The 12981-nt window shown below is 42.9% G+C and overlaps 1 protein-coding gene across 1 annotated transcript in view; it reads right to left on the bottom strand.

The window, feature by feature from the left end:
• Positions 1-2768: 2768 nt before the first annotated feature.
• Positions 2769-12981, bottom strand: part of hs3st4 (heparan sulfate (glucosamine) 3-O-sulfotransferase 4) — a 195605-nt gene continuing 185392 nt past the window's right edge. The window contains exon 2 of the mRNA XM_063012412.1: positions 2769-3512. Within this exon, the coding sequence (XP_062868482.1) occupies positions 2858-3512 (655 nt within the window). The 3' untranslated portion in view covers positions 2769-2857. The remainder of the gene's footprint in view (positions 3513-12981) is intronic.

Below are 12981 nucleotides of genomic sequence, written 5' to 3'. Positions count from 1 at the left end.
TCATGAATGTAACCAAAGTGTAAAACATGGCATTAAAATACTAAAAAACAAACCAACAAAGCAAGAATGTTCAAAGTTTTTTACTCTGGTAAAATTCAGTAAACGATGGTTGTTCCATTTATATGGTTTACTGTGCAATGATAAACCCTGATACTGGTAATCATAAACAAATCATTTTATTGAATTTAGTGGTAAGAATGTGTTTATTTTAAACTAATTCAAAAATGTTCAGATGTACACCAATCGGGCATAACATTAAAACCACCTCCTTGTTTCTACACTCACTGTCCATTTTATTAACTCCACTTCCCATATACCGTAAGCACTTTGTAGCTCTACAATTACTGCCTGTTGTCCATCTGTTTCTCTACATACCTTTTCAGCCTGCTTTCACCCTGTTATTCAATGGTCAGGACCCCCACAGGACCACCACAAAGAGCAGGTATTATTTGGGTGTTGGATGATTCTCAGTTCTGCAGTGACACTGACATGGTGGTGGTGTGTTAGTGTGTGTTGTGCTGGTATGAGTGGAAAAGACACAGCAGCACTGATGTTATTTTTTAAACACCTCACTGTCACTGCTGGACTGAGAATAGTCCACCAACCAAAAATATCCAGCCAACAGCACCCCGTAGGCATCGTCCTGTGACCACTGATGAAGGTCTAGAAGATGACCAACTCAAACAGCAGCAATAGATGAACGATCGTCTCTGATTTTACATCTACAAGGTGGACCAACTAGGTAGGAGTGTCTAATAAAGTGGACAGTGAGTGGACACGGTATTTAAAAACTTCAGCAGAGCTGCTGTGTCTTATCCACTCATACCAGTACAACACACACTAACACACCACCACCCTGTCAGTGTCACTGCAGTGCTGAGAATGATCCACCACCCAAATAATACCTACTCTGTGGTGGTCCTGTGGGGGTACTGACCATTGAAGAACAGGGTGAAAGCAGGTTAAAAAAGCATGCAGAGAAACAGATGGACTACAGTCAGTAATGGTAGAACTACAAAGTGCTATATGGTAAGTGGAGCTGATAAAATGGACAGAGTGTAGAAACCAGGAGGTGGTTTTAATGTTATGGCTGATCAGTGTATATGCTTGTGTGTGGTGTGTGTGGACCATTTTGAAACCAGAGGGCGATGACTTTTAATGACAACAGTGTTAAAAGAGGCTTCACATTAACACAACCTTGGAAAATGACATTTATAGCATTGGTGTTCTGCCAAAGGTGAAGATCAATGTTTTCCCCATGTGACTAATAATTATGTCACCAGAAAAGCATTGTAGCTTCTGCCTCGCTGCCTACACTATCCGGATGCCAAGCTAACGCTCAAAATAATTTGTTTTTATATATTTGAAGCAGAGGATTGTACAGCTCTGGATCCTCTCCATTTCAGTAACAGTAATTACTGAATCCACATTTAGACCATCTCTGATTGGTTGACGCATGGCAATACATAAGAACATTTACATGTATTGATTTGGTGAAAGCTCTTTCTTTATGGAAAGTGACTTATAATTGAGATAAACAGCTGAGGGTTAAGAGTCTTGCTCAAGGGCTTAACAGTGGCAGCTTGATGAAGCCATGATTTGAACCCACAACTTTCTGATAAGTAGCTCAGTACTTTAATCACATTTTATATAAAGTGATGGGGGGGCTTTTATTTTGCAATGGTGCATGTTTTCCATCTGTGGTATTTGAGAAAAATACCAAATACACCGACTAGGCATAACATTAGGACCACTGACAGGTGATTAGATTATATTTTTATCACGACATCTGTTAGTGGGTGGGACATATTAGGCAGCAAGTGAACATTTTATCCTCAAAGTTGATGTGTTAGAAGCAGATTTGAGCGACTTTGACAAGGGCCAAATTGTGATGGCTAGACGACTGGGTCAGAGCATCTCCAAAACTGCAGCTCTTGTGGGGTGTTCCCGGTCTGCAGGCGGAGGCGGTGTGACGCTCTGGGCAACGTTCTGCTGGGAAACCTTGGGTCCTGCCATCCATGTGAATGTTACTATGACACGTACCACCTACCTAAGCATTGTTGCAGACCATGTACACCCTATCATGGAAACGGTATTCACTGATGGTTGTGGCCTCTTTCAGCAGGATGATGCGCCCTGCCACAAAGCAGAAATGGTTCAGGAATGGTTTGAGGAGCACAACAACGAGTTTGAGGTGTTGACTTGGCCTCCAAATTCCCCAGATCTCAATCCAGTCGAGCATCTGTGGGATGTGCTGGACAGACAAGTGCGATCCATGGAGGCCCCACCTCAAAACTTTCAGGAGTTAAAGGATCTGCTGCTGACATCTTGGTGCCAGATACCACAGCACACTTTAAAGGGGTCTAGTGGAGATGTAATGTTATGCCTGATCAGTGTATGAGCTCATGAACACTGCCTGATTAAAAGCATTAAGGATTTGCAGAGGGACCCCACAGCACTAACTGTTGGTAAATTATATGTAACTTCAATGGGTTAATAAAGAAAATAAATAGAGAAATAAATAAAGTCTATATGGCTGAGAGGGTAAGGACACTTAACTCATTGCATGCATCATCATAGCTGACATGAGTTCTGAGCAAATTTATGTTCCAAAACAAAATGAATAAAATCGTTTTTTTCACAAATATAAATATATTTATGTACTGTATAATATATACAACAGGTTGCCATTATGAATACCATTGGCTTTTGCAGGATGGATTAAAGAGCAAAAAACGTTTGCTCCAAATATAGACACATTTGCAAAGATAGCTATTATAGACTGTTTGTGCTGAAACATTGTTTAGTTGGCATTCTTAGGGAGAAAAAGCTGGTGGAATAGTGATGTCTCAGTGTCTTAGTCCCGAGGGCCTGGGAAGTTGGCTGGATCCTCCAGTTCCCACTGAAAATTCTGCCCTGTCATTTGGTAAAACATATTGTTAAAGGGCTTATAGAACTTGTGCAGTCTGTGGATGACGTCTATCTCTATTTTAGGGTGTGTCCTACCCTTGGACTTGCCAAGGCATCGTGGGGTGCTGCTGTCCTCAGGCTTCTTCAAGCAAGGAAAACCCTTGGTCTTGTTGAAGTAGAAGTGCTTGTCGGTGACAATACGCTTAAGACCCAGGAAGTCCTGCACCTTGGCCATTTCACCGGCCGGGTCTGTGATGAGCCGCTCGCCACTCACGAAGTGCATCTGAGAAAGGGGGAAGTACTGGAGCCAGCTCTCCAGATGCAGTGCATAAATTCCTATACGTAATGCACTCCATGATGCATCGATCAACCCCAGTGTCCGGTTCTTGAAGGCGAGGACCTCGAACGTGGGGATCTCGGGTCGTTTGGACAGTGTTTGGGTGTAGTCCGAAATGGCTCGTGTGACAGGATTGCGCACTACTATGATCAGTTTGATATCCTTTGCCATTGAGTGGATGCGCTTTGGTGCACTGTTTGTCACAAAATAGCTGGGTGTTTTCTCCATTGTGATCTGTCCTTCCAGTGTTGATGGCATTAAATCCCTGTAAACAAAGAGAGAAAAATTAGCATTCAAAAACATCCATAAATTTTCATAAATAAGCTTATCTCTCTCTCTGTATATACACTGATCAGCCATAACATTAAAACCACCTCCTTGTGTTTACACACATTATACATTTTATCAGCTTCACTTACCATAGAGAAGCACTTTGTAGTTCTACAATTACTGACTGTAGTCCATTTATTTCTCTGCATGCTTTGTTAGCCCCCTTTTATGCTGTTCTTCAATGGTCAGGACTCTCCCAGGATCACTACAGAGCAGGTATTATTTAGGTGGTGGATCATTCTCAACACTGCAGTGACACTGACATGGTGGTGGTGTGTTAGTGTGTGTTGTGCTGGTATGAGTGGATAAGACACAGCAGTGCTGATGGAGTTTTTAAACACCTCACTGTCACTGCTGGACTGAGAATAGTCCACCAACCAAAAATATCCAGCCAACAGCGCCCTGTGGGCAGCGTCCTGTGACCACTGATAAAGGTCTGGAAGATGACCAACTCAAACAGCAGCATTAGATGAGCGATCGTCTCTGACTTTACATCTACAAGGTGGACAGTGAGTGGACACGGTATTAAAAAAACTCCAGCAGCGCTGCTGTGTCTGATCCAATCATACCAGCACAACACACACTAACACACCACCACCATGTTAGTGTCACTGCAGTGGTCTGTATGATCCACCACCCAAGTAATACCTACTCTGTCATGGTCCTGGGAGAGTCCTGACCATTGAAGAACAGCATGAAAGGGGGCTAACAAAGCATGCAGAGCAACAGATGGACAGTCAGTAATTGTACAATTACAAAGTGCTGCTATATGGTAAGTGGAACTGATAAAATGGACAGTGGGTGTAGAAACAAGGAGGTGGTTTTATGTTATGGTTGATCGGTGTATATATACATTTGCATTTTGTAAAAAAATGTTTTTTTATTTTTTCCCTTTTTCTCCCCCTTTAGCGCATCCAATTGTTCAGTGTGCATCGTGCTTCCTCTCTGTCTATGCCGAACCCTGCCCTGACAGAGGAGATCGAATCTAACCCATATCCCCTCCGAAACACGAGCAGCAGCCAGATGCATCTTTGCCACCCACACATTGATGAGTTTGGCGCCACCTAGCGTTGCATGCGGAGAGACACACCCTAAGGGCACCCTCCCTCATCTCTTGTGCAGGCGCCTCTAATCAGCCGGCAGAGAATGCAATCGCATTCTGGCAGAGAGAGACCCACATCGGGTTCTTTGTCCCACCCCCCATATGAGCAACCGGCCAATCGTTGCTCATACAGCCACTCAGCTTCGAACCGGTGAAGCAAAGCTGGATTCGATACCACGTCCTCAGAATCCAGCCCTGGTTGCAGGGCGTCTTTTTAGTGCTGCGCCACCTGAGCAGCTGCATTTTGTAAATTTTAAAGAGATTATATTTAAAAATGAGTATTAATATATGGTGTATGTTTGTGTACAGGTCTGTTTCATGTATTATTGTGTTGCAGCATTTAAAAGTTCATTTTCAAACAGGATCATCATTTTTACCCCCAAGAAAATGTCATGTGGTAAGCAAAACAAATTATTTATTAATTCATCTTCAGTACCTGTTTTCATCCTAGTAAAGGTTAAGATGGGTACAGAACCCATTTGGAAACTCTAAGCACCTAGTAGAAATACACCCTAGACTTGGTGTCAATCCATCATACTGTAGAAACAGTGACTTATTTACACTCACTCATACAGTGTATCACAAAAGTGAGTACACCCCTCACATTTCTGCAGATATTTAAGTATATCTTTTCATGGGACAACACTGACAAAATGACACTTTGACACAATGAAAAGTAGCCTGTGTGCAGCTTATATAACAGTGTAAATTTATTCTTCCCTCAAAATAACTCAATATACAGCCATTAATGTCTAAACCACCGGCAACAAAAGTGAGTACACCCCTTAGTGAAAGTTCCTGAAGTGTCAATATTTTGTGTGGCCACCATTATTTCCCAGAACTGCCTTAACTCTCCTGGGCATGGAGTTTACCAGAGCTTCACAGGTTGCCACTGGAATGCTTTTCCACTCCTCCATGACGACATCACGGAGCTGGCGGATATTCGAGACTTTGCGCTCCTCCACCTTCCGCTTGAGGATGCCCCAAAGATGTTCTATTGGGTTTAGGTCTGGAGACATGCTTGGCCAGTCCATCACCTTTACCCTCAGCCTCTTCAATAAAGCAGTGGCCGTCTTAGAGGTGTGTTTGGGGTCATTATCATGCTGGAACACTGCCCTGCGACCCAGTTTCCGGAGGGAGGGGATCATGCTCTGCTTCAGTATTTCACAGTACATATTGGAGTTCATGTGTCCCTCAATGAAATGTAACTCCCCAACACCTGCTGCACTCATGCAGCCCCAGATTATGGCATTCCCACCACCATGCTTGACTGTAGGCATGACACACTTATCTTTGTACTCCTCACCTGATTGCCGCCACACATGCTTGAGACCATCTGAACCAAACAATCTCATCAGACCATAGGACATGGTTTCAGTAATCCATGTCCTTTGTTGACATGTCTTCAGCAAACTGTTTGCGGGCTTTCTTGTGTAGAGACTTCAGAAGAGGCTTCCTTCTGGGGTGACAGCCATGCAGACCAATTTGATGTAGTGTGCAGCGTATGGTCTGAGCACTGACAGGCTGACCCCCCACCTTTTCAATCTCTGCAGCAATGCTGACAGCACTCCTGCACCTATCTTTCAAAGACAGCAGTTGGATGTGACGCTGAGCACGTGCACTCAGCTTCTTTGGACGACCAACGCAAGGTCTGTTCTGAGTGGACCCTGCTCTTTTAAAACGCTGGATGATCTTGGCCACTGTGCTGCAGCTCAGTTTCAGGGTGTTGGCAATCTTCTTGTAGCCTTGGCCATCTTCATGTAGCGCAACAATTCGTCTTTTAAGATCCTCAGAGAGTTCTTTGCCATGAGGTGCCATGTTGGAACTTTCAGTGACCAGTATGAGAGAGTGTGAGAGCTGTACTACTAAATTGAACACACCTGCTCCCTATGCACACCTGAGACCTAGTAACACTAACAAATCCCATGACATTTTGGAGGGAAAATGACAAGCAGTGCTCAATTTGGACATTTAGGGGTGTAGTCTCTTAGGGGTGTACTCACTTTTGTTGCCGGTGGTTTAGACATTAATGGCTGTATATTGAGTTATTTTGAGGGAAGAATAAATTTACACTGTTATATAAGCTGCACACAGACTACTTTTCATTGTGTCAAAGTGTCATTTTGTCAGTGTTGTCCCATGAAAATATATACTTAAATATCTGCAGAAATGTAAGGGGTGTACTCACTTTTGTGATACACTGTATATAGGTATAGATAGTTCTTAGCCAGTCCATCCCTATTACCCATACTACTTGCATGACTCCAACACTAAGAAGGCCCACAAGGCGATCACATGTCTACTGACACAAGTGTACTGCAAAGACTTAAGCTAACCCATTAGACTGCTTCCCCATGCAATAGGGCTATTAAGGGCTATTATTTTTGAGAGGAAGGAAACCAACACAGTCACAAAGATCATATAAAACTCCACACAATAATCTAGAATGCTGGAGCTTATCTCAGTTTTACAATGGGCGCAAGGCACACAGTAACACTCTGGACGGGGCGCCAGTCCATCGCAGGGCAGACACACATACATACACACACACCCATTCACCTATAGGGTAATTCAGTCTCTCCAATTAACCTGACTGCATGTTTTTGGACTGTCTGAGGAAACCGGAGCTCTTGGAGGAAACCAACGCAGACACGGGGAGAACATGCAAACGCCGCACAGAGAGGACCCGGACCGCCCTACCTGGGGATCGAACCCAGGACCTTCTTGCTGTGAGGTGACAGTGCTACCCACCAAGCCACCGTGCCGCCCAAAAGTTAAACAGACTTGTTCATTTTATCTAATTGATTTCATCTGTGGCTAAAACACCTGAACTAAATAATTGGGAGGCTTGTCTACATACTTTTGGCCATATAATGTAAGTTTAAAAAACATCATGTTGTTAATGATCAATGTAGTAACATAAACAATCATCGTGGTGTATTTGCAGGCACACCAGAATCTTCTCCTCCAGTGAGCCTGTACCACGTGTCCTACTGTTCTATCTTTAAGGTTAAGAGGGCTTATTGCAGTGGGAAGAGTGATTAATTCTGACGTTTCCTCGGATCATTTGTAGCAGAGGAAAAATGTCCCTGCTTTCAGAGATTTATTGGAAGGAATAGTGGGAGCAATTTGCCAGCACTGCAAATATTATGTTCAACTTTGTCCCCAGGTCTCAGTTGAAAGATGAATTAATGCCCATTCTCTTGCCATTTGTAAGTAAAAAATGGGGGAAAAGAAAAAGAATTCTCATTGAGCTTTCAAGTAAACCTAGATATCCATGTCATCTACATCTCAGAAGCAGTATACTTGAAAATATCAGCCAAATATTAGGCAATAAATTACTGTTTTTAATCATATTGTTAAAATGGCTAGCTCAATTTGTATCACTGTAATACTTTCTGTAAGCTATAAATCAGCTAAGTGATTATTAAACTATTGTCTGTCAACACAAGCTGTGCAGCACAGACGAGCATCAACTGTGTCATATGTCTCATCATCACGCTTTATCCTGATTAAAGCCTAAAGTTTATTTAGTGTGTGTATATCTAGGACAGAGCACCAGCTTACTGCAAGACATAACACATTATCATTTATACCAAGGGCAATTTAATGTAACCAGTAAAAGTTAAATAAGGTGAGAAAAGACTGGGTACCTTGATGATTTAATTAATGATCAAGGAATTACATTTACATCACTAAAATAATAGTAGTTACCTAATATATTAACAGAAATAAAACTGATGTCATTAAAAACAAAAAGTAAATGTAGACTATATTATGTATGTATTGACCTAAAATTTGCAATCAATAACTGACCTAATTATGTCAAATGATGATGCTCTCTATTGAATGAGGTTCTTGTTATGTTAAAACACCTATATTATCTCCAAATTTGCTTTTTTGGCTGATGAGAATAAACCATATATACAGTGTATCACAAAAGTGAGTACACCCTTCACATTTCTGCAAATATTTTATTATATCTTTTCATGGGACAACACTATAGAACTAAAACTTGGATATAACTTAGAGTAGTCAGTGTACAACTTGTATAGCAGTGTAGATTTACTGTCTTCTGAAAATAACTCAACACACAGCCATTAATGTCTAAATGGCTGGCAACATAAGTGAGTACACCCCACAGTGAACATGTCCAAATTGTGCCCAAAGTGTCAATATTTTGTGTGACCACCATTATTATCCAGCACTGCCTTAACCCTCCTGGGCATGGAATTCACCAGAGCTGCACAGGTTGCTACTGGAATCCTCTTCCACTCCTCCATGATGACATCACGGAGCTAGTGGATGTTAGACACCTTGAACTCCTCCACCTTCCACTTGAGGATGCGCCACAGGTGCTCAATTGGGTTTAGTCCATCACCTTTACCTTCAGCTTCCTCAGCAAGGCAGTTGTCATCTTGGAGGTTGTGTTTGGGGTCGTTATCGTGTTGGAAAACTGCCATGAGGCCCAGTTTTCGAAGGGAGGGGATCATGCTCTGTTTCAGAATGTCACAGTACATGTTGGAATTTATGTTTCCCTCAATGAACTGCAGCTCCCCAGTGCCAGCAACACTCATGCAGCCCAAGACCATGATGCTACCACCACCATGCTTGACTGTAGGCAAGATACAGTTGTCTTGGTACTTCTCACCAGGGCGCCGCCACACATGCTGGACACCATCTGAGCCAAACAAGTTTATCTTGGTCTCGTCAGACCACAGGGCATTCCAGTAATCCATGTTCTTGGACTGCTTGTCTTCAGCAAACTGTTTGCGCGCTTTCTTACGCGTCAGCTTCCTTCTGGGATGACGACCATGCAGACCGAGTTGATGCAGTGTGCGGCGTATGGTCTGAGCACTGACAGGCTGACCTCCCACGTCTTCAACCTCTGCAGCAATGCTGGCAGCACTCATGTGTCTATTTTTTAAAGCCAACCTCTGGATATGACGCCGAACACGTGGACTCAACTTCTTTGGTCGACCCTGGCTAAGCCTGTTCCGAGTGGAACCTGTCCTGGAAAACCGCTGTATGACCTTGGCCACCATGCTGTAGCTCAGTTTCAGGGTGTTAGCAATCTTCTTATAGCCCAGGCCATCTTTGTGGAGAGCAACAATTCTATTTCTCACATCCTCAGAGAGTTCTTTGCCATGAGGTGCCATGTTGAATATCCAGTGGCCAGTATGAGAGAATTGTACCCAAAACACCAAATTTAACAGCCCTGCTCCCCATTTACACCTGGGACCTTGACACATGACACCAGGGAGGGACAACGACACATTTGGGCACAATTTGGACATGTTCACTGTGGGGTGTACTCACTTATGTTGCCAGCTATTTAGACATTAATGGCTGTGTGTTGAGTTATTTTCAGAAGACAGTAAATCTACACTGCTATACAAGTTGTACACTGACTACTCTAAGTTATATCCAAGTTTCATGTCTATAGTGTTGTCCCATGAAAAGATACAATGAAATATTTGCAGAAATGTGAGGGGTGTACTCACTTTTGTGATACACTGTATATAGATGAGCGATCGTCTCTGACTTTACATCTACAAGGTGGACCAACTAGGTAGGAGTGTCTAATAGAGTGGACACGGTATTTAAAAACTCCAGCAGTGCTGTTGTGTCTGATTCAGTCATACCAGCACAACACACTAACACACCACCACCATGTCAGTGTCACTGCATAACTGAGAATGATTCACCACCTAAATAATACCTGCTCTGTGGTGGTCCTTTGGGGGTCCTGACCATTAAATAACAGGGTGAAAGCAGGCTAAAAAAGTATGCAGAGAAACAGATGGACTACAGTCAGTAATTGTAGAACTACAAAGTGCTTCTATATGGTAAGTGGAGCTGATAAAATGGACAGTGAGTGTAGAAACAAGGAGGTGGTTTTAATGTTATGGCTGATCGGTGTATATATGCCAAGATACAACCTACATAGTGGACTATATAAATAATGTTATGGTAGACAAAGGTAAATTGTATTAAAATGACAGTAAAATGCAGGTACAGTTAAAACTACTCTATTACACATAGATTTAAAACAGAAGCAGCAAATCTTTTAATTAATTAAATAGCGTCCCTATCAAATAGCGTATATATACAAACATATACACAAACACACCTATGGCCTCTCAGCACACAGAGACTCACCCACAAGTGGCTTTATAATTTTATTTTTACACCAGTGTTGCACTCCTGGTGGATAATTTCCCAATGGATTATTTATGGCCCCACATGGTATTAAGCTACGGCTATAACAGGATATAACACATTTACCAGCTAGCACGGTGTCTAGTAGCCGAATTATGTCTAATTTTCCCCCATCAGTGGCCGCCACGTCCTCAGCATGCTTATATGGTTACTGATTTTTCCCCATTTACTCACTCAGAACTAGGTATGAGGATGAAAATGGTGAGATCTGAATGAAATGTGTCCGATATTACTGTTTGATTTACTAATTACATAAACTGTACAACCTGCTGTACGTATTGTGCTATGTTTAAGAAACAGGCTTTAAAAATGATTCATATATATTTTTTTCTTTTTTTCCCCCCCAATTTTTCTTCCCAAATCTAGTCGTGTCCAATTACCCTGAATGCGTCCTCTATACTGATTCGACCCTTCACTGCTGACTGAGGATGTCTCTCAACTGACATACGCCCCCTCCGGCACGTACAGTCAGTACAGACTGCATTTTCCACCTGCACGAGTCGAGTTCATACACTGACGAGCACTGTGTATGGAGGGCCACACCCCCATCAGCATTATTCCTCAGCCCTGTGCAGGCGCCATCAGTCAGCCAGCAGGAGCCGCAGTTGCACCAGTCATGAGGACCTTTTTTACCCTCTAACCCTGAACAACAGCCAATCGTTGTTCATGCTACCACCCAGCCCAGTCGGAAGCCAGAGCTGAGATTCGATACGATGTATTCGAAAACCCAACTCTGGTGCGCTAGCGTTCTTTACCGCTGCGCCACCTGAGCGGCTTTTTTCTTCATTGTTTCTTGTTTTAAAACAAGTAAACAGTGTGAAGGACACTGATGAAACTGGTGTGCTTTTCTTGTGCTCTAGTGCAGATAATTTAAGTTATGATTAAATGTATTTTTAGTTTAATGCATGGACCTGTCTACTAAATCCACTACCATATCTTAAGTGTATAAACAACTGTTTTGTTTTTTTGTTTGTTTTTATAAAATTATGGAAAATATGCACACAAAACACATACTGCTAAATGCCCACTAGAAAAAACATGCAGAACTTGTACTACAAATGCAACAATTGCTGCGGCTTTACAGGTCCCAAAGAGCACAGTGGCCACCATCACTCGTAAATGTAAAAAGGTTGGAACCACCAAAATCTTCCTCGACCTGGCCGCCCGGCCAACCTGAGCGATCGGGGAAGATGGGCCTTGGCCAGAGAGGTGAGCAAGAACCCGGGGGTCACTCTGACAGAGCTCCAGTGTATCCTTGTGGAGATGGCAGAACCTATCAGAAGATCAACCATACAAGCAGCACTCCACAGGTTTACCTTCCAACATGACAACGACCCAAAGCACACAGCCAAGAGAACAAAAGAGTGGCTTCGGCGAAAGTCTGTGAATGTCCTTGAGTGGCCCAGCCAGAATCCAATCGAACATCTGTGAAAGGAGCTGAACATGGCTGTGTACCGACGCTCCCCATCCAAGCTGACGCAGCTCGCAAGGATATGCCAAGAGGAATGGGCAAAAATGTCCAGAAACAAGTGTGCCAAGATTGTAGCTTCTTTCCCAAGACGCCTTGAAGCTGTAATTGCTGCCAGGTGCATCAACCAAGTATTAGGCTAAGAGTGTGTAAAGGCTAAATCCCTTGTTTAACATCATTGTCTGACCTCATAAATGCTCTTTAAACTGAATGGGGACAGACATACAGGCACCCAATCCAAAACTGGGTGAAAAGACTTCCCAGACAAGTGTGGAAGCTGTAAAACTGCACCAACTCCATGTATTTTATTTTATTAGAATATTAGTGTCATGTTTTACCCATTTTGGTTACATTCATGACAGGACAGGTAGTTACTGGTTACACAAGATTCACCACTTCACAAGTTTAATGTCAAACACAGTCACACCCAATTTAGTATCTTCAATACACCTCACCTGCATGTTTCTGGACTGTGGGAGGAAACCGGAGCTCCCATAGGAAACCCACACAGTCATGGGGAGAACACAGAAAGGACCCGGACTGCCCCACCTGGGGTTCGAACCCAGGACCTTCTTGCTGTAAAGCATCAGTGCTACCCATTAAACCACTGTG

This window comes from Trichomycterus rosablanca, chromosome 2 (assembly GCF_030014385.1).
Source record: "Trichomycterus rosablanca isolate fTriRos1 chromosome 2, fTriRos1.hap1, whole genome shotgun sequence".
Lineage (NCBI taxonomy): Eukaryota > Metazoa > Chordata > Actinopteri > Siluriformes > Trichomycteridae > Trichomycterus > Trichomycterus rosablanca.
The sequence above is the reverse complement of the archived record's forward strand: the minus strand, read 5'-3'. Positions and strand labels throughout refer to the sequence as shown.